Raw genomic sequence first — 25,067 nt, forward strand, 5'->3', positions numbered from 1 at the left:
TACATTCTTTCTTAGGCCTGATCACCCCCGGGAACCCACCCTTTCCAGCACAGGACTGCACCACCCCTCATTGTTTCAGGCTTAAGTAAGGCAGCCGAGAGATTAGGAGACTTATTGCAGACAGAATGAGGACTCAGGCTATGTCAAAGCCAAGGGGTGAGGGTCCATCACCCCCTTTTTCTATAGCCCCCAATTGCTTCCCTGAGGGCTCCTTTGTGACCAAGCCTATCTTAGGTCATCCCTTTCTTGAGGAATCTATACCCATCATTGGCTAACCAGTCATCTGCCTAGGACCAACCAAGCAGGGTGAAGTAAAGGGGGCAGAGGCAGCACCCCTACCAGGAAGATAAACTTTGTCTCCTTAGTGGCTTAGGGTCTCAAGATCTCTCACTCAGCCTTAGCCATGAGGGGGGCAGTTATAGCTTCTGAAACCAGGCAGTGCAGTTCCTACATCTCCTCCTTTTTTGTTTGTGAACACAATTATAATTATTAAGCCTGTAAAACCTACTATTTGATGTTCCCAAATGTGATCTTGAGAAAACAACCTCCATAGACACCATAAAGCACAAGGATTAAGACAAGGAGGCACCCAAGGGCTGCCATGACCCAAATTCGTAAATTCAGTCCATCAAACCAGTTCTTAGGATTCAACTATTGTAGGTTATCGTGGAGAGTCTGGAACACTTTCTGTTCAGTAAGGCATTGGATATCACTGAGCTTTTGGTGGAGTTCCAGCTGGAGGTGATCAGTCTGTCCTCTGAGATTGGTAGAGAGTGCGCCCTGCGGGTGATGATGAATATCTCTGCCCAGGAATGTTGGCTGGAATTCCACTTCAGGGGGCTGACACACAGCTTAGACAAGTCCAGATTGGGGAAGTCTGATGGAGCAGAGGTGGGTTGTGGCCAGGGAAGCCTTTTCTGTGATACGGCTTCACTTTTTTGCTGGCAGCTCCAAAGGTCCTTCTGGAGAGGAAACACAAGCATACCTTTTTCCCCAACTCAATAGTTCAGCTGGGCCTTCCCATCTTCCCCTAACAGGTCTCTGTATAGAGCCTGCAAGGCTGTTTTGCAGAAAGTGTTTGTCTACGGGTAACTTTAAATTATTATCACAATTCAAAAAATTTTATGTATATATTGCCTGCATGTTTAAATTCCTGTGGGGTGTTTCCCGACTCTTCCCTTTTTTGTTTGTTTAATAGTGTTTTAAAAGTCTTGTGAGCTCTTTCAACAATTACTTGGCCTGTAGTGTTACAGGGGATACCGTATGCCTAATTCCCCATTCTTCTAAGAAAGCCTGAGTGGTTTTTGTAATGTATTCTGGGCCATTATCAGTCTTGATTTCTTGTGGGCAGCTTAAGTGGCTGAAAGCCTGGAGCTCTAACATTCTTTTCTGATTCCCTAAGTGAGGGGAGTGGCCTGTGGAACACCTGAGTAAGTCTGCTTGGAAAGACAGGCTCCCTGCTGTTTCTGCAAGCGGCAGTGAGTTTGAGCAGCAAGTTAATTACCCTGTTCTCAGGTCCCGGTAGTTCCTAGGTCTAGAATTTGCAGTGTTGCAAAGACTTAGATGCTTACTTATTATTTCTCTTATTTCCTTTCCACTTCTATTTCCCCTCTTCAGCTATTCACTCTAATGTACTTTCGTTCCATGCCACACATGAATGCGGTGTCTATCTTTTTCCTTTATTCCTTCTTACCTTCCTTCACAATCCTGCACTTTCCTTTCCTTCACATTTTAATTTCTTTCTTACATAATCCACATAACATTCCAAAATAAGCATAATAAGTCTTTTAAAACTTAAGCCTGATTATATTGCCAAATGTTTCACTTAAGGAGTATATTATGAAATGAATAGGGGGATAGTAACATCTGTTTGCCAAATTATTTGAGGTTGCAACCTTCTGGGGTTAATGCCAAGAGTAGGGGGCGCTTTCAAAAGCACTTGACAATCTGGACATTCTCTGATAATCTGTTTTGTTTGGCCCCATGGAGTATTAAATTCTTTATGTGGGACCTGACTATTTTGGTGAAAAAAATTGACAAGACATTACCACAGATTGAAAAGTATTTGCTAGGCTGACGAGGGCATCAGCCCGAGAGTTACCCTCTGCCATAGGTCCGGGCAAGCCTGAATGAGATCAGATATGGGTAACAAATAACGGGTCCTTCCTTTTATCTAAAAGACTTTGCAGGGTTAGAAATAGACTTAGTAACTGAGGCTCAACAGACCCTTTTAATAGAGTCTGATCTATATGAAGGAGTGTATATACAGTATAATCAGAGTCACAAACTAAGTTAAGAGGCTGTTTGGGCCAATGCTTTAGGGCAAGAATAGCCCCTGAAATTTCTGCCCATTGGGTGGAAGGGTGCCCTCCAGAAAGAAACTATTTCTACTCATTCCCTTCTTTCCAGGTGATAACAGCTTTACCTGTTTTTCTGAACCATCAATGAAGTTGGTTCTAGCTTTATGAATAGGAGTGGTGCTGAATTTTTCCCTTATATGGATATTAAGAGTTGGGGAGGTTTTGGAGTTTATCAGAAGGTAAATGAATATTAAGATCCCCTACAAAATCAGTGACTGTTCACTGAAATAGTAAGCACACATGGCAGCTTCAGTTGAAGGCTTTGTATGTGTAAATTGATCATGTGGACCTGTTGACTTAATTGCCATAAATTAATGTTTCTAGAAGTCTAAAATTAGTCAAGGATCACATTTTATATACATCACAGAACTTACCATTTGAAAATGAAGGTTCATCATGTGGAAGCATTGAGGGGATAGTATTGAATCCCTCAAACATAGGAAGTGGAAGATGGAGAAGGGTGGGAATCACCTGGCTAAAGCCATCCAGGAAGCCAGAGGGTACATACTGTAGAACAGATGCCAGTATCAACATTCTGTACTTCCTCCCCCTTCAGGCCTTTGTGGATGCTCTGCCAGCTGTGCCCTTCTCAGATTTCTTTACTTGGATAACTGCTGTTTCCTTCTTTTGTGCTTGGTTCAAAAAACTTTCAGAAAGCTTCGTTTATCTACTAGGAATGCCTTCAGCTGCAGATAAAAGAAAACTCCAGCTATTGGTGGTTTAAAGAAATAGAGTTTGTGTCATCTAGTAAGTCCAAAGTTAGGTATTCAGGAAGTGGTGCAATAACTAAGTGATGCCCCCCCCCGCCCCCGAGTGCTATGCTCTTTCCTTTTTGCTATTTCATCTTTTGTTGTGTTATGTCACTGATGGCTGTTGCACTTACGTGCCTTCTGTCTTAAGGTCTGAGGCAAGGAGAAGGAAGGAAAGGCAAAGGGGCTTCTAGGGGAGCTCTGTCTATATTTTCAGGACAACTGCTTTCATTTTGAAAACCCACTTCAGGAACTTCAGAGTAGTAACCTCTGGTGTAGCAATTTTCAACTGGTGTGTCACAAGAATTTTTAAAACGTACAATACCTGACTGTTTAGTTAGGGGCACTCTCTTCCCTTATATTGTCAAATTTAAAAAAAGGTCCAACACAATAGCTGCCTGGTATGAATGAATCAATATTATACCTATTTTTTTGTCAGATCGACAAAAAAATTTTTTGGTGTGCCACAGAATTTTAGTAATTAGTTTATGTGTGCCATGGAATGAAAAAGGTTGAAAATGGGTGCTGTAGAGTAATGTCAACTTGAGTCCCCCTTGCTGCCAGGAAACTAGGACATAGAGTATTTTGTTTTCTAGCCTCTATACCAGGCCTCTAACCACGACAAAGAAGAGGGTGGTTAGCACTGTGCATGAGTCCAGCCTAACGCCATCCCTGCTTTCATGCCTCTGCTTTTATACACCTCCATAAAAAGCTCTCTACCCCTTTTAAAGCTTTTATCATACAATATGCTAATCACCAGACTAATTTGTCTTCTCCCAGAATCTTTTGTTAGTAAGGACAGTGTTCTATGGCTTTATCTCCAGTGCTTAAGCACAGTGTCTGGTACATGTAAGACACTCAGTAAATAATTGCTGAATAATTATACATAAATAGTAATTATCGAAAAGAATGTATAATACACACATAATATCCTGTAAATGAAGAGTTGCTTTGTATTTGTTGTTGATGTTACTGGCATTTATTGAGTATTTATTATCATGTGCCAAACAAATGCATTACATATTTCACCATTCAGTTCTCATAATTTGCCTATGACGTTAATCTGTTATCATCCTCATTTTACACATGAAGACACAGGTTCAGACAGGTTAAGTCATTTACCCAAGGTCTTAAAACTTGCTTATTAGTAGAATTAGGCTTTTAGTCCAGATAGTCTGACTCCACAGCCCAGGCTTTTAAAAACCATGATACACTGTACCATTTTTTAAAAGTGTCTGAAGCATGAGCATATATATGAATTTTTTAAATTCTGCTTTATTTTATAATCAAGAAAATGTTCCTGACATTAATTTTTCTCCTTTAAAATTGATATGGAGTAAAAAAATTAAAAGCTACCATTATCTTACTGGATTTTACTAATCAGTAATTCTAAATGTAGTCTCTTTTTCACAAGCAGGTTGTTTAAATGCCATTTTTAAAGCTTACAATATGCTCACTAAAACAAAATAGATAAAATAACTTTTGTTATTTAAGTTGATTAAAATTATGAAGACCATGGCACTATGAAATATGCTAAAAGTGAAAAATATAAAATTTTATTTATGATCATAATTTTTAAAGTCACTTTGCATGCTAATCAGTAAAGACAAATGAAAATATTTGTGATAGATTAATTATAAATAGTTTTTTGTTAAATGTTTTAATGATTTTGCAATGAAAACAGTTGGTTTTTACTTAGTCTTAATAACCTACATGTCCTAAATTTCTTGAGTTGTAGCAATTTTAGATCTGTAATGTCATTGCACATTTGTAAAGCTGATCCAATTATATTTTTCATAACCAATGTAATAGTCCAGGCAAAATCTTACCCTTGACATATTATGGATCTTAAAAAGTATTCAGTGTGTTCCAAACTTTTTTTCCCTCATAACACTTCTCATAAAACTGGTGATCTAGGGCACACTGGGAAGTGACTGGTAAAATCCATAAGGCAAGTTTCTAGAATAGAGAAAGTATTTCCCACATGTTAACCATTTAGCACTATCGGGATATTGTGAACTGCCTGTTTATATTACTGTGTTTTATGTGTATATATCACCAGGAAGCAATCTTCCAACCAGTTTCAATATCCAGATCCCCTAAATTGATTAGCTCTGCTTTGGGGTTATTAGAAGTAATAACAGTTAAAGGAGTTGGGGGTTGGGGGAATGGCCATATATTTTGGTTACCATTAGGAAAGGCTAACGTAAACAGTAAATAACATTTCAGCTTGTCAGGAAATCAGCTGAAAGCAAGAAGAAAAATACTTCTCTCTGATGGACTAGACAGTTCAACAGCAATCCTAGTAAGATATACAAGTAAGAGTGAGCAGTCTTAACCTTTTCCCCATCAGCCGAAGAAATAAAAGGCTTACAGCCAGGAACAAGGGAGCCTGAGTATTTTAAATTCATTTTAGTTCATATTTTAAACCTCCCAGGAAAAGTGTATGCTGCCTTATTTTTTAGAGCTTTCTAATTGACCCATGGTCTAAGAGAGGACTTTCGTGTATTGCCAGCTACTTCTAGGTTTTAAAAAGCGTAATGTTGACCCTTCTCGGTGACTTAGCATAGCCTAATAAAACAGCTGCTTTGCATAGAATGCTCTGTTATGCACCTCAAAAGTGAAGTTAACTCACCTAGGCAAAAACTGAACTTGTCCAGTGAGTTCCTTGTCACAGATGAGTATAAGGGTTCCTGACCTAAGTCAGCTCTGCTGGGTTTATTCATGCAAGTTGACCAGAGGAGGACTTCCTAAGATTTTCATTAGGAGAAAAGAGTTGAAAGTGTTGTGAGACTGCTAGAATGCCTATTCCTTATGGAGGGCTACGGAAACCTGAAACTAGGTGACAGATGCCGTCATTCAGATTATTCAATAGTGAGATAGGTTCCCTCCAAGGGAAAACTCTTAATAGGGTCCTCTTGCAAAGGAAAACAGTAGAAAACACGAAGAAGTAGACCTGTGTCGAGTGTGTAGTCGGTGTATCTTAGGTCCTGAGTACTGATTAAGTAATCCCCTCGGCCCTTTGCTTTCTGCCTCCTACCCGCACCGGAATAGTGTCTGTCCTTCCTGGGGAAATAAACAAAAAGCAACAGACTAAGCTATATTGTATAAAAATTTTCCTAAGAGGGCACCAAAGCCTGTTAGTAGATAAACCTGAAGAACCAACTGGGCACGCAAGTTGTCCATCACAAAATGTAACGCCTGGACAGCAATCACAACAGAGGTACTGAACAACTCCTCTGAAAAATCCTATTTAGCATAGTAACAAGCCAGTTAGAAACAGGTAAGGGGAAAGCAGGGCAAGCAGTCTGTCTGTAGAAAGTTTATTCATTCATCTTGGATATCTGCGTGGAAGTTGAGTAGTACCTGGATTCTCACCACAGTTATTCTCACTGAGATAGAGACTATTTCCTGGGTGTAACCTTTCTAGTATCATTTCATCTTGGTTTATGACATATTCATGTGCTTGCTCTGAATCTAACGTATATTCCCAACATCCTGAATTTTAAACACGTGGTTGCTCAGATACGGACTGGATGGTAATAACAAGCAGGCCTGGTCCAGCGATGGAGCATTCCAGTGCTGACGGCCCTGGAAGAACTCACACCTTGACCCAGTAGACTGACTAGAGGAGCTAAACTGGAACTAGATCTGTTCCACAGAGGTGTTTTGTTTGGCCCACACTGACACTTTTTAAATTCCAAGTTGGTTGCCATATTTCAAAATTGAGAGAGTTCACAGAAAAGATGAGGTGTCTTGTTTCTCTTAAAACACAGAGTTCTTACTTCTGCGTGACAACATTTGGCTGGAGCTAGGTAGTGGTTCCCCCTTTCACACATAATATGTACTTTCCAGCCTTCCCTATCCCTGCCATGTGTTAGCTTCTCAACATAAATATTTTATTACCTGTCATCTGCTTTCATCATTCCCATTACCTGTCTGGCACTTAATTTGGTAACCTCTGTGTTAGATTTCTTTTGGGGCAAGGTTTTCCTGAGAGCCATTCTTAACAGGGTTGGGGGACTATCACAGTATTCATGAGGAGCGAGAGTGAGAAGGTAGCTTCTATTTTTGTCTCTTAGTAATGTGGCTTCTCTTCTGTCAGTTCTTGCCCTGACCATTACAACAGCCATTCAATAAAAAGCCAACGCAAGGCAGAAGAAAGGATATTAACTGTCTTGAGAGTCTTTCCTACTGCTTAACCATGGTGCAAAACATTTTTATTCTTCTTCCACGAAACCTTCCCTGACCACTTTAGTTTAAATTGTACCTCCTTGCAACACTTTTTCTTCATAGTTTTTATCATCATCACGTAACATGTGTTTTACTTTTAATTTTTTTTTTCTGTCTCCCTGGTACTAAAACGAAAGGTCGTGCCTGAAGCATAGTAGGCACTCAGTGCTTGGGAGGATGAATGAGTGGATGGACGAATGAACAATTTCATTTAATTTTTAAACTTTTCAGATCTATCCCATGGTTAATGTTTGAGGTTAGAAGCCAGTTCTTTTAATGTGCCTACTGCTGAAGTGATTGGACAGGAGCTGAAAGATTCATGAAACACTGGAGTGTAGAATACCTCCTCCCTGAGAACCAGGCTAGTATTGTTCGAGGGGGACTTTCTGAGGTAGGTGACACTGTCTCAGCAGTAAATGTGAGTAACTCCCTCCATGGGTAATTCTTACCAGGCCGGCACCCTGCCTCTCCTGCCCTCCAGAGTCTGTAACAGGACCTTGAGGCATGTGTAAGGTGGATGGCTTCCTCTCTTTCCTCTTTTATGGGAGGAAGCATGCTTTGTCACCTCAGATCCTTGCTGGAGTGAATGCCAAGTGATGGCCAGTGTCGGCCTGCTTGACCCAGACTCTGAATGGAACTAAAAATTTTGTTTAGGGTATCTGATTGAAATTCATTATGGCTTGAAAAGGGCTTATTGTTAGAATGGAAGATAGGGTTTACCCTGTGATGTGACACTGGGGTCACTGTTAGAAAGACCTGTCTCAGAACCTCCCGTCTTTCTGTCAGTTGTTTGGTGGAGAAGAAATGGGTAGCTTTCAAAAGAAAGCATTTTTGTGTGGAATTTACTTGGGGGGTTGAGGATGGGACTTGACAAGCGTGCCAGATTTAAATAGCCGGGTTCGTTTTTGGTTTTTGAGTATTACGAAAGGAACCAATCTGTATAAGGCCGTGCCATTTGGAAGATTTTTAAAAACTGGTTTGTTTTTTTTCCTGTTAGGGAATCAAATGGACTAAATTGCCACTAAGGCCCATGTCATGATCAGTTTGGCTAACTTTTCTATTTTATAATTATTACAAAATGCTGTAATTATTGTCATCTAGCTTTTAAATTTATTTTCTTACCACAAAGAGTAGAGAAAAATACAATGGCTATCTCACTGTTACCTGAAAGAAATTCAGTTTTCATTAATATTATATTCAAAGAATGGCATAATACAGAAAAATGTGCTCTGATAGACAACAAATACATTCTTCGAGTATTCTGGTTTTTCTGTCTTTGCATTTTAAGTCATTTCAAACTTGCAGAAAAGTAGACTAAGGGGCGGGGAGGGAAGGTTGCTAGGAGCAGAAACAGAAATTAAAGAACTGGCTTTTCCTCTCTGTGACCTACACCTTTGTTGAGGTGTAGCTTTGTAGTTTTGAAGAATCAATTAGAAATTCATTTTTTAGAAAATACAACAGAAGCTGGGCTCTCAGGGACCATCCTTTCTTTCTGTGCTGAAAAGTTAGACACAGTGACTGGAATGATCCAAACCTTCTCTCCAGCGCCCCCTACCCCTATGCCTCCTAGTAGCAGGTAGGGATCATTTCAGACAGCGTACAGAAGCACCGGGGATGACCTGAGTGTTCCAGAGAAACACTGCATGATCATCCTGTGGTGGTCACTTTTTGTAGAATTTAACTATGGAAGAGGGTTCTCCCTATGTCAAAGGGACTCAGTCTGTGGGTTTATGTACTCCCTACCTATTCAGACCCTAGTACTTTGCTGTATAAGTGTTAACAGCAATATGCTTGTCTCTGTTTTATGTGGTCTTTAGTCATTTGGGCGCTCATGTAGCCATGAAACTTGTTACCTTGTTATTTATTATTTCAGTTTCAGAGATTCAGCCTCCTTTTTCATTAGTAAGCCCTAAAACAAATAAAAGTATATTTTAGAGCACATTTATAAAAATGACCACTGTTTAAATACAGTTAATGTACTTGGCAATCTCTTTAACTTTCTTCTTTTATAATTTAACTTTTCCTCTGTTTTATGTGCAGAACCTTTCTAATAAACACAGAATTTACTCAGACATATTTTATATATACGCCTTGGAGTGTGAATTTTTCAGTGCTTACATTGCAGTTCCTTAGAGCTGCTTTAAGTCAGAATTCCTCTAGACTTGATTGTAGTTAAGGCAAGTGGAAAGGTGTGTGTCTGTGTGTGTGTGTGTTTCTTCAGATGGTCATGAGTTCTCTAGGTCACCCAGCAGAATTACTTAAGAAGAAAGTGAGAAACATTTTGGTTTTGCTGAAGTCTGTTTGTGAGCCTTGCTTCAGCTGTTCGTAGCTGTGCCCTAGTAACTGATGTCTTTAGACTCACCACATTCCTTATTTCAGAACAGAACATTTTGAACAGAAAGTTAAAACCATTTTTATTTTACATCAGTTCAATAGGTTTGTAAATAGAGTAAATCCTCACAATAATGCAAGTATAATAACAATTACTCGTGTTTGATTTATAATTTTTAGAACTGAGAATAGAAAAACAGTTTTCCCTTATTGTTTGTAGTAGGTGGCTCTCAAAAGAACATCACACACACACACACACACGCACACACACGCTGGTTCTCACAGCAGGTTAGGAAACTGAAAATTAAGAACTCTAAGCAAAAAGCATTAACAAATAGAGTCCTTTTCTCTGTCTCCTTTATTCAGTCCTATGGAAGGACAGACAGCTTTCACAACTGCCTGAGAGAATATAGTGTCAGGTATGTTGGCAGTTTCCATTCATTTAAAAAGACTGTGGAATAAGGTACTACTTTTCTCTTTCCGTCCTTCTGTCAGTGACACTGGTGAAGAGTCCTTTTAGTAACTAATGCCCCTGAATTAGTTTCACCTGAAGGGAAGGAGAATTAGAATGTTTTCACGTTTTGTTTTTGTAGTTTATAAAATCAAGGGCAGAAAAGTCCAAGTGTCATTATCCTGTTAGTGTACACATATATTTCCCCTCCATACATGGTAGCTTAACTGAAGAAACAGTCAAACTGGAGAATTTAGGTTTCTGGATTTTAAGCTGACTGTTCTAAATACAAATTTAAATTTAAACTTTTGTAAAAAACATTTTTTATACCAGTTGGAAGAGTAAAGTTTAAAGAACTAATGTTATAACTTGTTGGTCATCTGTCATTGGAACTCAGTCATTGTCAACCTGGACAGTCCTTTGAAAGGTGTGTGCATCTTAACAGGAGAGGAAGAGTTTCTGTTTCTTCTGGAAATGAAAATAATATACCTTGGATGTAATTTCTCTGTCGAGGATTTGCATGAAAAGTTCTCCACTAAGCCTATGATTGTTTTGCATTGGCCCTTCCCCAGTTTTGTTACTTTGGAAAACAACTTGTATAAGACCAGAGGGAAGTGTTGCAACAGAAAACACAATTTATATCCAACAGGAGAAATCCTTTTTTATTAACTTTTGAGAAATTGTAGAGTCAGCCTGATTCAAGATGGTCTTGAAAAACAGGAGCAGCTCTCCACTCAGACTACCTTGTACTGTATTCTATGCCAGTACAGATTGGAACATATTTCCTTACCATCTGCTTTGACGGTCTTCAAGTTTTAGTAATAAGACATTCAAAATTCCAGCTGGTTCTCTGTGATCCATCTGGTGTGGATTGACAGTTGAGAGACAGATGTCCTAAGCAGACAAACAGAAACACTAAAAATTAACTGTTTATGAAATATAGAATATTGTTTTAGGTTATTTTTTTAATGACAGAGACAACAAATGGAAAGTTACACATTTTGTTCCAAGTCCAACCTGGGGAAAAGTTCTTATTTCTGACCAGTACTGCTTAGGTCGATTTTGTTCTCTATAGTAGCCCAATTGTCAGAAATATTGTCTAACTTCATTTTAATTCTAATGACTCGGGAGGAAATAGTTTCCACCCTTTGTTGCTCTCTCCCTGAGAAAAGTCAGTGCTGGTGGAGCATGGCCTTCAGTAGCGATGGCCAAGTCTGGCACTTGCATAAAATCCAGGAGCCTTGCCCTTCTGGTGCACCTCCCAAGTTAGTGGAGGTCACCAAGTGAAATGCTTCCTAAATTTCTTAAGATACCTTGCTTTTTCAAGTAAAAGATTCCATGCTTGTTGGTGGAATTCGAATTATAAACTCTTCTGCTAAACTCTAATTTTAAGCAATTCTATATTTCAGAATACTTACATAATAATAATACCTATCATGCATGTATTTTATAAATTGTTTCAATCCTCACCCCCAAAATTGAGCAATTGAACACCGTTTTACAGATTTAAAAATTAATACTCAGCTGGAACAGCTTGCTTAATGTCAGTTATAAAGCTAGCGAGTGGCAAATGTGGGATCGGATCCAGGCCTTCTGATCCTGCATCCTATACCTTCACCAATGTGCCCTCCTGCTTTGGATAGATTCGATTTGAAGGGTTAATCAGTCAAGTTCAGGTGGCAGTTGCTTCATTCACCTATAATATAGGTCTTATATTTTTATTATCCATGAAGCAATCCATGGATTTTCATATCCATGAAGTTGCTTCAGAACTGATCAGTTACTGGGTGATATTCTCATAGAGAAGTTTCTGTGACACAGGTTAGGGGCGGTCAGTGAATCATACATTTTGCTGTAAGACCCTCTTAAGAATTGTTGACTTTTAAATTTCAACTCTGAGAAATATGTTTTTAAATAATGAAAATAAAAATGGCATTGTTTTTGACCTGTAGTAAACAAGAATCCCATAGCAGATGTGGCATAAAAAAATAGAAAGGAATTGGTGAATTATTCAATAAATTATACTAGGACAATTAAACTAACCTTGTCAATATTTTTAATTAGGTCCTTCCCTACTTTATATCTTACAGGGAAATAAATATCAGAGAAATTAAAGACCTAAAGACCTAAATATGAAAAACAAAACTTTAAAAAGAAAACATGGGGTACCTTTATGATACTGGGCTAGGGAAGGATTTCAAAACAAGATGCAAAAAACACAGATTATAAATGAAAAGATTGCTATATTTGCCTGGAATTAAATCATCACATGACTCAAAACCAAAATGAAAAGATAAGCTGTAATTAGGGGGAGATAATTAGTAGCACTTAGAACCAGCAGAGGATTAACATATAGACTACATCTGAACTATCCCAATTTTTATTGTATTACCGTTTTTAAATGTGCAGTTCATTCTCAAGCCTCACTCCTGACCGGCCGAATCAGAAACTGGATCTCTGGAGGAAGGGTCCTACAATCTTTAAACAGGCTCTCCAAGTGTTTCTGATGCATACTGAACTTGAATAACCATTGTATTAGCGTAAACTCAAATGATAATATGAAAAGATAGTCTGATTATCAATCAGAAAATGTAAAATAAAACAATGAGCTTAGCTAGAATTGATATCTGAAGTTTTCACAAGGATGTAGAGAAATTGTAGCATTGCTATGGAAAATATAAATTGGCATAACAGTGTTGGGAAGTCATTTGGAAATAAATACCCAATAAAATTGATAGTGTACATCCTTTATGACCAAGTACTTCTACTTTTAGGTACATACCGTAGAAAAAACACTTGTACAGGGACACAGCCATCACAGATAAGGATTTTCATTGCAGTGCTGTGTGAAAAAGTGCATTTTTGTAGTAACTAATTATTACTTATCAGAGAAATGAACTGGTTTTAATTCATATAACACTATTATATAAATCTGTGAAAAAAACAAAGAATTCTATAGCAAAAAGTTAACATTTTTTAAATATGGATTGTGATAATGTGTATCTACTTGTAAACTTTGTTTGAAATACTTTTTAATTTTAAGTGGGGTATTAAAATATTAAAAGCAGCCCTAGCTGGTGTAGCTCAGTGGATTGAGTGCGGGCCTGTGAACCAGACAATCGCTGTTCGATTCCCAGTCAGGGCACATGCCTGGGTTGCAGGCCGGTTCCCTGCAGGCCAGTTCCCAGCAGAGGATGCACGAAAGGCAACCATACATTGATGTTTCTTTCCCTCTCTCCTTCCCTTCCCCTCTAAAGATAAATAAATAAAATTATTTAAAAATATATTAAAAGCATTGGTAATGAAAAGCATTTTAGAGAATCAATAAATGCAAATTTAATGACTGTAAATTCATGAGTAATTGCTGTGGACCAAAATAGAAGGACAAACATACTGTAAGATCATGTTATTAGAGTCTAATTTTACTAGGTTTTTATTATTTTTATTATTATTATTAAAGTAAAATTAAGTGGAAGAGAGCTTGAAGGCTGTATATTCTAAACTGGTGCTTTTGAATCCTTTTTTTTTTTTTAGCTCATACCCCATTTCGATAAATATGAATACCATATATTTTGTTTAATGTAATTTCAAAATAAGGTGAATATTCTAAAAATGAATAAATGAAAGCTTTTTAAATTAGAGAGAAGCCCTTTTCTTCTTCCCACATTTTTATTTGCATGTATAGAAAGGAGCTTTCATTCTTTCAGAAGTGATAGGAGGTAAACATCTAACTTTCTGTATTAATCAGGAGGGGCTAGGCTATGCTGCTTTATCAAAATAAGCCAAAAATACCAGCCACCGGGCCACAAAATTTTATTTTTATTCACATGATGCATACCGCACAAATCACTGTATGCCTCTGCTCCTCATAGTCCCTCAGGAACTCACATCAACAAACATATCCATGTTACAGCCTCACAAGTGAAACACATGACTTCGAAGGTGCCACAAAGGGGGTAAAAATGATAAAGGTGACACACTGACTCCTAACTATGCCCCCTGAGAAATCATATACATCACATTCACTCAGTTCATGACCCTAAGCTAACTGTAGAGGAAGCTGAGAAATTCCAGTTGAGCAGATAGGATATTTGGTGAGCACTGTTTGTATCCCAAGCTCTTTTTACCACTTTATTTTCCCCACATGGGAGCATTAGATAGCTCTGTGCCACTCAATCCTGTGTGAATATTATTCATCAGCCAGAACTTCAGAAGAAAAGGAGATTGAGTGGTAGGATTCAGACACCAAACTTCACCTTGAACCTCCAAAAGTAACTTGAGTTTGCATCTCTTGTATTATACCTTTATTTTCTTCTGGATCACATGATATCTAAGCAAATGGTGAATCTGATCATTAGTCACAAGCTTTTCTGTCTAGGATGTGAAAGAATATATCTAGGTCATTTGTGATGTTAAGTCTGTAGCATTACTTTCTTTTTATAGCCACGGGTTTGAAAAAGCAGTTTCATGAACATAAGCTCATGTCAACAGCACAGTGACACACAAGGCCTGTTTGCTTATTGGGAGTAAATAGGTTTTTACCAAAATTCTCAAAGTGGTTTTCTGGAATGTCTTCAACAGATCAATCAGACTTCAGTTCAAAGGTTCCTTTTGGTTATCTTGTAAAGGTTGAACTGTGTGAGAGAGAAGTCCTTACTAGATTTTGGGCAAGATTTTCAACCACAATTTCAGGAAATTATCACCTTAGTTCATTCAATAAATTAGATGATATTTGAGGTTTCCTTTAAACCTAAAACCATTTTTAATAACTTCTTCGAGAGCTTAACTTCTTCCATTGAAGAAAATGAAGACTTTCAAGTCTAATGAATAGGAATGTTTGGTAATTGCCATTTTAAGTTTTGGGTCAAGTATATTGGATATGGCTGTCAAAATATGCTGAGCTGTATTAAAAATTGTGATTTTTATTGTAAAATGCACAAAATTTACCATTAGCAATATTTAGTATATTCACAATGTTATGTAACTACTAATTCTGTCTATTCCCAAACATTTTCATCACCCCAAAAGTAAACCCACTAAGCAGTCAGTCCTCCTGCTTCCCTTCCCATAATCCTTGGCAATCACTAATCTATCTGTGGATTGATTGGCCTGTTCTGGATATTTCATAGAAATGAAGTCATACAATATGTGGCCTTTTGTGTCTGGCTTTTCACTTAGTATGTTTTCAGGGTTCATCCATGTTGCAGCATGTATCACTCATTTTTATGGCTAAATTTAAAAATTACTATTTTTAAAAGTACGTGCTTTTATCTTTTTTTAATGCTGTAAAAATTGAACAACTTGGTCTTTCATTTCATAAAACCAGCCAATACATTTCTGTTTAACAACCAATGAATTTTAACATGGAACAAATTTCTTGATATTTAAATCTTTACAAAGCATATCAAATAATCTGATGTTTAACATACTTGCCACCTGATGTTCTTGCCTTGATAAACAAGGATAAGTTCTCTACTGCACCACTAATCATTGCTTTGGAAGCTGATAGATAACCGTAAATGACATAGTATATCCAAAACCAAAAATATTCATAGTGAACTTAGCCTTTCTGAGCTACAATGCTGTCGCACACACTTGAGTCATTTTGTTCACATGTGCTTCATAGAATTTGGTTTTATCAGTATTAGTAAATTCAGGTGTTTTCTTCTGTGTGTTGAGTCCCACATAACAAATGAATTAGTAATTGCCAGTAATAAGTTTTTGTTGTTTGAAAGGCAGAAACAAACAAAACAAGACAATTTGATCTTTTTCAAAACTATTCCTCTTACATCATCTTTAAAACATCTCTTTGGCACTGAATCCTAATTTGTATTATCTTCTGAATTTCTTCTGTAATTTCTATGGTTTTCAATTTTTAAAGAACAGAGTCCCTTTAAAATTTGAGGACTAAAAAAATTGAGAACTATAGAATCCAAGGTTTCTCCAATAATATAAAGGTTTTTTTAATTCTTAGTTATCAAAAAATGTTTTTTCTTTGATTTTTAAAAAAATTATAATTAACATAAAATTACATCAGTTTGAGGTGTATAGTACAATGATTCAGTATTTGTATATATTGCCTAATGATCACCACAGTAACTACAGTTCACATCCGTCACAGTACATAGCTACAAATAACAAATTTTTTCTTGTGATGAGATACTCTCCTAACTACTTTCAGATATGCAGTATAGTATTATTGATTATAGTCATCATGCTGTACATTACATCCCCATGGCTTATTCATTTCGTGACTGCCAATTAGTACCTTTTGATCCCATTCCCTTATTTCTCCACCCCCCACCTCAGGCCACCATTAGTCTGTTCTCCATATCCCTTTAGCTTGTTGCTTGTGTAGGTGCAGGGAGGAGGCTTGGTTTTTTGTTGTTGTTTTTGACTGGTTGTTGTTGTTTAGATGCCACACAAAACAGATAACCCAAGCTCTGGCCCCTGTGGCTCACTTGGTCGGAGCATTGTCCAGTAACCAAGAGGTTGCGTGCTGGATTCCCCATCAGGGCCCATATCTAGGTCGCGGGTTCATCCATGGTCCAGGTGCACCCCTTCCCTGTCCTTATGCATCCTGCAGGTCTCTCCCACATCGATGTTTCTCTCTCTAAAAGCAATGAAAAATGTCCTCAAGTGAGGATTTAAAAAATAATTTAAAAAAAGACACCATCCAATATTTCTGTCTAATTTCATTTAGCATAATGCCCCTAAGGGCCATCCATGCTGTCACATGGCAAGATTTCGTTCTTTTTTATGGCTCAGTGATACTTCATTGTTATGTACCACATTTTCTTTATTAGAAATGTTTTATATTACATTTTCTCAGACTTTGCCTAGAATACTATTTTTTTTGTTTTGTTTCTGTAACCTACTATGTATTTAACATGATAGGCATTAGTGATTGATATTAATATTCAGTAAAAAGTATCTTAGGATCTATATTTAAGACAGATTAAGATTGGGAGAGGTCGGTGGCAGGGAAACCAGCTAGTTAGACATTTTAATAATATGAGAATCATTGTAAGTTTCTTAAAGGCAAGGACAATTGTGTTGTTCATCTACATATTTCCAGCCCTTATATTGTGTTGTGGTATGCAGTATTTTTATAGTTGTTATAAGTCACTCGTGGAAGATGGAAGGAAATATAAGTAATAATAATAATACATACATACATACATACATTTTCCTTCATTACTAAAGGCTGCTACAGACCTAGACTAATAAAGTAGCTGGGAAAATAAAGTGCAGAGAGAATAAGGGGGAAAGAGATAAGAGGGATAAATAAAGGATTAAAGTGGAATGCAAGTATCGCGGTTCAATTCCCAGTCAGGGCACATGCCTGGGTTGCAGGCCAGTTCCCGGCTGGGGACTCATGAGAGGCAACCACACATTGATATTTCTTTCCCACTCTTTCTCCTTCCCTTCCCCTCTCTCAAAAAATAAAGAAAGAAAATATTTTTTAAAAAAGTGGAATGCACAAAGAGGGACAAAATTAAACAGATGCCAAAACTGAACACTGGGGAACTGGAGTGAAGAAGGTGTTGCTGTGGTTGGTGTGGCTCAGCTGGTTTGAGCGTCCTGTAAACTGAAAGGTTCTGGGTTCAGTTGCTGGTCAGGGTATATGCCTGGGTTGCCAGTTCAATCCCCAGTTGGGGCATCTGCAAGAAACAACCAGTCAATGTTTCTTTCTTTCTCTCTCTTCCTCCCCTGTCTCCAAAATCAATAAGCATGTCCTCAGGTGAGGATTAAAAAACAAAAAACAAAAAAAGGTGTTAAGTAACAATTGAGAAAGGAGATATGTATGTGTTTTCCTTTTTTATGGGAAAAGTCACAAAGATAATGCTGGTAAATCTATTTAGGTATTAGAGTGAGAGCTAATTGAAAATACCCTGCAGACAGTGTAGTGGGAAAAAATGTGGGTTTAGGAGTTATTTTATTTACATGTAATTGATAGGTTAAGTCACTCTGTGGACTAATTCTAAAATTATGCTATTTTGTGGGTGAATTCTGATGAGAATAAGAATACGCTAACTTATATCATTTTAAGCTTTTTAAAAATTTAGATTTATGTTTAAGCTGTGCTTTGTTGTATAAGAATAAATTCTGCCACCAGGTAGAATTTATTCTTATACAACGGGTATTCAAATAATGTGTTCAGTGGTCTTGGATAGCCACCAGGTATTCGAATAATGTGTTCACATTTTCAATTGCAATGCAATTAATTTGGCTACCAAAATTTTACAATGATATTGTTTTTTAAAATATTTTTATTTATCTTCAGAGGGGAAGGGAAGGAGAGAGGGAGAGAAATATCAATGTCTGGTTGCCTCTCATGTGTCCCCTGCTGGGAACTGGCCCGCAACCCAGGCATGTGCCCTGACTGGGAATCAAACTGCGATCCTTTGGTTCGCAGGCCTATGCTCAATCCACTGAGCTATGCCAGCCAGGGCTACAATATTTTTATTGTAATAGGATTTGTGGCATGTTTATAGCTCTTCTGTGGCAAACTCAGTTAGGAAAGAGAGCTGTATAGCAGGAATTATTTAAATTACATTTATAGACAAACTGACATCATTGCAGAACAATTGTGATAGAAAATCACATCAGTCAGTTCTCCGAATCGCAGCTACTCTTGCAAGTCAAAGGATAAGTACATCTGCATAGTACAGGAAGGGATGTTTATTGTACTTGAGTACTTTTAAATCTCTGTCTTCATCCATAGTCTGACAGCATCATTAGTCATGTGTTCTGAGTTTTTGAGAATTAGGAAAGGATGCTAGAAATCATCCCATCTATTTTATAGTTCTAAGGAATATTTGCCAGAGCACTGGAATCTCATAGCCAGTTAAGTGAGTAGGCTAAGACTAATAGTAAATATTCTCTTGACTCTCAGTCTAGTACTTTTCTGGTAATACTGTACAACCCTTGTTCTTTAAATGTGATTAAAAGTGGTAAACTTTTATCTAAGCATTGATCTATGCTAGACCTAGAGTATAAGGATTCGTAGGAAAGTTACATTTTTCCCTTAATTGTTTTACATGCAATAAATTTATCAAACAGCTTAACCTGTATTATTTTAATGATGAGGGAAAAGCCTAGATTTTGTGTTCTTTGGCAGGTGATCCATTCAGTCTGGCTTAAATTTAGACAGTAATTTTTTTTACAGTAGTGTTAGTACATTTTAAGAGAGAAACTGTGTTTTTAAGATGATCTTTCTTTTTAATCTTTTGTAACCAGCAAGAAGTTGAGAAGTTTACAGACCTAGAGAAACTCTACCTCTACCTTCAGCTGCCTTCTGGTCTCAGCAATGGAGAGAAAAGGTGCGTCTGCTCCTCTTCGCCTTCCGTACAGTCTTCGCAGGCAATCCCTAGGAAGGGGGGGGTGGTAATGTGTTTTGGTTGTTACTGTTAACACTGTTCCTAAATGAACATCATCAGAAAACAGAATGGCAAAACAGCAGATTATATTTGGTTAAGTGTTTACTTACAGTTTTTGCTAATTCATTTGTGCCCCTGGGTAAACACTGTGAAATGCAGTGTAGGTTATGTTTTATAAACAGATTAATATATTTATGTAGTAAAACCAAAGAATAAGTACATAAGGATTGTGAGCAATAAAGTAACTGCAGGAGTGTTTTAGGTACTGTCAGGCGAGCGTGTCACAGAATGTTAAAAAGAAAATAGTGAGTTGCCTGTATGAAGCATGAATTTCTGATAAATGTAAGATTGTGGGTATTATATTTCGCTATTCAAAATATTTATTATCTCATTAGAAACTTGAGAGAAACATTGCTGGTTCGTTCATTCTGTTCTTAAAGTTTCTATACTCTTTTAAGTATTGCTCAGAATTAATTTCATTCACATAATTAATACAAAAAATTATATTCTTTCTGGCTCATTGAGTGCTTTAGTGAGATTTTAGGTAGTTACTTGAGAATGGTAAGCAAAAAAATAAACAGTTGCTTCCATAACTTTTATTTTGAAAGTTGGAGGTTTGGTAAATTTAGGCAAATGAACAGGCAAGTAAGTGAGCAGATATCCAATTAGAGATCATTTTAGCCAGAACAAATACCCAATATTGTCAGTGTTCCTTCCAGAGATGGTAGGGAGAACTGGAATAGGGCATTAACTTGTCAGACACTAGTTATAGAAAATAACACCCACATCCCACAGGTGGATGACTTCCATGTATAGATAACTGGGCATCTGCTGTTTGTCCTGAGTTTGGTTTGGTCATTTATAGTGTGTTTACTACACATAGTCAGTGGAACGTTTAGACCTGGCTCAAAAATTGTCAATGAGTTGCTATCTAGTTCAGCTGAACGTGTTTTTCTTCTGTGATTAGTGATCAGAATGCCATGTCATCTAGTCGGGCACAACAAAAGCATGCCTTTTTCTGGATTCGGAATACTCTAGAGGAACATCCCGAGACTTCACTGCCCAAACAGGAAGTCTATGATGAATACAAGTAAGTACTGTATATATATGTCAGGCTTGCTAATGTATTAAAGAGCTTAAGCACTGTACGTGGCTTCAATGATTTAGCACTGGTGAATATCAGTGATGTATAGGAGTTTAACTTAGAAATCTCTCCTGTTCCTTCTGTCTCTAATGGGTACAACTGTAATTGAACAACAATTTTAAAAAGTTGAAAAAATTTCTCTAGTAGTATATCTAACAAAGGACAGGATTACTAGTAAATGGTTTACTCTGGAGTTCATCTGGATGACTGGAGGTGGAGGGACAATGGGATAGGATTGCTGAATAAAGTTCCTGTAGAGTTCTTTAAGAAACAGGAAGGGTGTGCCTGGGGTGGAAGGAAAGTGGAAGGCAGTAAATAAGTCAGTGCATATGGAAAGCTAGAATATGTTTTTTTATTTAGATTTCTTAAGGGTCTTTTCATACATCCATGAAATCCTTTTAAAATCCTTCTCTATACCAACTAAATAAAATAATAGGGTTCTGGAGTGTTGTGTGGCTTGCACATATTAGATGCTCAATATAATTTTGATTATATAAATAACTTATTTAAACACAGGAAGCAAAGGTATAGAGACTAATGAACCTTTCTGGATAGAGAAAAGTTGATAGATGCCGTATCTAGCTTTGTTTAACATTTTTATAGTTTATTTGGAAAAGGAAATTTATTCAGGCAGAGTAAATAAAACCAAAATTTTAGGGGTATTGAAATGTGTCAAATAAGTGCTGCTGTTCACCAGTGTAAGATGATGCAAAGCAACTCCACTTTTAAGGAGGTTATTGGTATCTAGAAATAAAACTTTCTCTACCCTCATTCAAACTTTTGATTCCCTCACCTTAGAAAACATAGTGGAGCTGGAGAAAGCCTAGAGAAAAATGTCTGAAATGATCAAGGGTTGAACAAAGTTCAACTGAAGAGCTTTAGAATTTTCTCTCTTTAGGAAAATTAAAGCTAAGACTACATGTGACCCAAGTCTGAAGTTCATTTTCTCAGTCCACAGCAGTCTGTTGAACACCTGCCATGTCCTGCTGTGTACTAGACCTTGTAATAAGTTCTGAGGACACAACACATGAGATACAGCTTCAGCCCTTGACGAAAATATGAATATGTATATTTATAATTATTGAATTCTTCACCAACTTCAAGTTAATTAAAATGAAGAAAACTCTTGACACTACAAAGAAGCAAATTTGTATTCACTAAAAGCTAATTAATACCAGGCAGATGTATAGTATATTGAAACCCTGATTTGAGGATCAAGAAAACAGAACCTGTCATTAAATTTATGTAACGTGGACATATATTCTTAATATTCTTTTTGTCAGTTTATCATCTGTAAAATTAGGCCATTTAAGAGTTTCTTTTAGCTCTAAAATTCTAAAAGTCATCTAAAGAAGGAAACTGTTGAAGAACTAGTTATCCAAAAATGTCTCGATAATTTCCCAAAAGGCAAATTGCACAAATTAATGTATGACATCACCCTATGAATTAATCAGGGAATTTAGGATATTTTACATATTTTTGAAGTGGTGTCCTTCCACTCCACCATATTCGTGACTAGTTTGTGGAAGTGTGACCCTGCTTCATTAATGCAGTTCTATGCTCCTTAAAGATTTCTGCCTTTGGCAAGGCATGATTATATATTTCTATAATATTTTTCTGAATTTTTCTAGTAAATCATTTTCTAAGATTTCCATAAATCCTGTAATTTATTTCACTAAGAAAAGTTAAAGAGTTTTCCTGAACAGAACAGAACGAAAATCATCTTTTCGATGTACATAGTAGGTGCTCCTATTTTGAGCCAATAATTTACAGTTCAGTAGAAAACAACAGAGATAAAAGAAAATAGGAAATGGTTTAAAAAGGAAGTAGTAGGTAAAAGAAATTCTTGATAATAATGTGACAAGGAAAGAAAGTTCTGTGCACGAAATTTGAAAGAATTATATTAATGATTATGCCTGTCTTTATAATCCATATAATAATATGTATACTACTATATGGAGATATATATGTACACACACACTATAGTACTATACCTGAGTCTGCGTATTTTAGTTCATACCTGAGTCTGCGTATTTCAGTTCAAAAAACATTTCATTAAGAACATACTTTATTTATATTGTTTCCCCAGTGTTTTTACATTGTAGTCACTAACTTAATATTAAGGTTAATTAGAATGTAATCTGATCCCTTCCATCGATGATAAAATTAGTGTCGTGAAAGACTTCATTAAGTCTTCCACCCCACTAATGTGTAGAAGAAATGATTAAAGCCCAGAGAAGTTAGGTGAATCTTCCAGGGTCACAAAATTAGTTAGGGATGGGGATAAGCCTAGATCTCAGATTCCATGAGTGGTTCATAACAGGTAAGAAAGCAAACTTGATAAATTTGAGTATATCAGATTTGAGGGGGTAGAAGAGGGTAAGCAAGTTGTTAGACAACAAGTTGGTGATGACTTCCACCTAATGTGAATAAATTAGCTGCTCAAAGTATAAATTTGTTTATATGTAATTAATATACATGCATACAAATAATGTGTTATAAAAGACACCGTAACGTGTACTAACAGCACACAACAAGTGCTACAAAGAAAATATGTTTGCATTTCCAGAGTTAACCTTGTGAGAGCCTCAGGCCCTTCTCATTTCATTGTACATTGCCTGGAATCATAATTTGACATGTGCATTTAAATAACTTGAGAGATATGAAAAATAGACTACAGGTAGGCAAGAAGTATTAGGAAATAGCTGGTTTAAAGTTTTAAAATTAGCTTGCCTAAAGAAAGCAAAATAAAGTGTAGCTATTTATTTTTTTAAAGAAAAGTTTCAAATCACAGGAGAGATTTCAGTTAGATACAAAATAACATTTTCTGTATGTAAAGATTTTAAGAGAAATTTTGTTCCTTCCTAAAGGCCTTTTAGACTAGTCATCTTCCTATTTCTGTGCCTTAGTGAGTTTTCCAGATTAATAATTCACCATACATAGAATGACCAGTCTTAAACAGAATTTCTTCTGAGTATTTATTGGAAAGATACTATTATTTTTTTAAATTAATTTATTTAATTATTGTTCAAGTACAGTTTTCCGTGGTTTTTTCTTTTTTAAAAATTTTAATTAATTTATTTATTTATTTGAATTAATTTTTTAAAAGATTTTATTTATTTCTCTTTAGGGGGTAAGGGAAGGAGAGAGGGAGAGAAATATCAATGTATGGTTGCCTCTTGTGAGTCCCTCATTGGGAACTGGCCTGCATCCCAGACATGTGCCCTGACTGGGAATCAAACTGGGATCCTGTGGTTTGAAGGCCCACACTCAATCCACTGAGCTACACCAGCCAGGGCTGAATTAATTTAATTATTGTTCAAGTACAGTTTTATGTTTTTTTACTCCCAGCCCACCCCCCTGTGCTATTATTGATATGAAATATACCTTTATTTTAAGCTATTTCTATTTCATGTGGACTCTTGCATAATTCATTGTAGTGGTATTTAGATATATTTCTGTAAAAGTCAATCTTTATATTTTTTAATTTTAATTGTTCAACTATAGTTTTCTGCTTTTTACCCCCATCTCAACCCACCCCCCCAATATTTATTTATTCTTTTATCTATCCATCTATCTATCTATCTATCTATCTATCTATCTATTTATTTTTAGAGAGAGGGAAAGGGAAGGAGAAAGAGTGGGAAAGAAACATCAACGTGTGGTTGCCTCTCATGTGTCCCCCACTGGGGGACCTGGCCTGCAGCCCAGGCATGTGCCCTGACTGGGAATTGAACCAGCAATCCTTTGCTTCACAGGCCTGTCGATCTTTTAATAGTTGTTAAAAAATCCCTTTGAGAGAAAAATTGAAGCTGTGATCTAAGACATTTGGCTTGTTTTAACTGTATTGTCATGCTAAATTAAGATATTAATAGAACCAGGAACCTTTAAGGGGCTTTCAGTGTGCAAAGACAGTTTAATTTACAAATGATTGTGAAGTTCTTACGTGTGTTTATGAAAGTGATTATTAATGGGGCTTATATTATTTTTCTGTTTATAAAAGTAATATGTATTCATCATGAAAGTTTTGGCAGACAGTTATAAATGTATAAAAAAGAAAACTAGCATCAGTAACCTCACTACCTAAAAATAACCACTTAATTTTTTTCTAATGCCTTTTTCATGTATACTTTCTTTTTATTTAACCAAATTTGTCCCCTCATTTATACAATTTGTGAAGGACAGTTGCAAACAACATTGCAGTGAGCATTCTTGACTGTGTAACTTAATATAGATCATCAGAATTGGGGTTATTAGTTTGCAAACCTTTATATATTAAGGATATTAACTATTAAAAGGTAAAAATTTTAAAGATTAGTGTTTATTATTTCATTTTAATTTTTATAAGTCTAGTTTGCCTACTGTTTTGCAGCTTATAACATCCATTGTTACACTTAGAAAGAACTTCCCCCATCC

General features: G+C 36.6%; 1 protein-coding gene across 4 annotated transcripts in view; it reads left to right on the plus strand.

Annotated features, from left to right (window-relative positions):
• Nucleotides 1-25,067, plus strand: part of RFX7 (regulatory factor X7) — a 111,123-nt gene that overhangs the window by 61,126 nt on the left and 24,930 nt on the right. For all 4 annotated transcript variants that reach the window (XM_037151010.2, XM_037151008.2, XM_037151007.2 and 1 more), the window contains exons 4-5: nucleotides 19,368-19,450; nucleotides 20,475-20,597. In XM_037151010.2, the coding sequence (XP_037006905.1) occupies nucleotides 19,368-19,450; nucleotides 20,475-20,597 (206 nt within the window). The remainder of the gene's footprint in view (nucleotides 1-19,367; nucleotides 19,451-20,474; nucleotides 20,598-25,067) is intronic.

Source organism: Artibeus jamaicensis, unplaced genomic scaffold (assembly GCF_021234435.1).
Source record: "Artibeus jamaicensis isolate MK-2021 breed Jamaican fruit bat unplaced genomic scaffold, CSHL_Jam_final contig_548, whole genome shotgun sequence".
In the NCBI taxonomy this organism is placed as follows: Eukaryota; Metazoa; Chordata; class Mammalia; order Chiroptera; family Phyllostomidae; genus Artibeus; species Artibeus jamaicensis.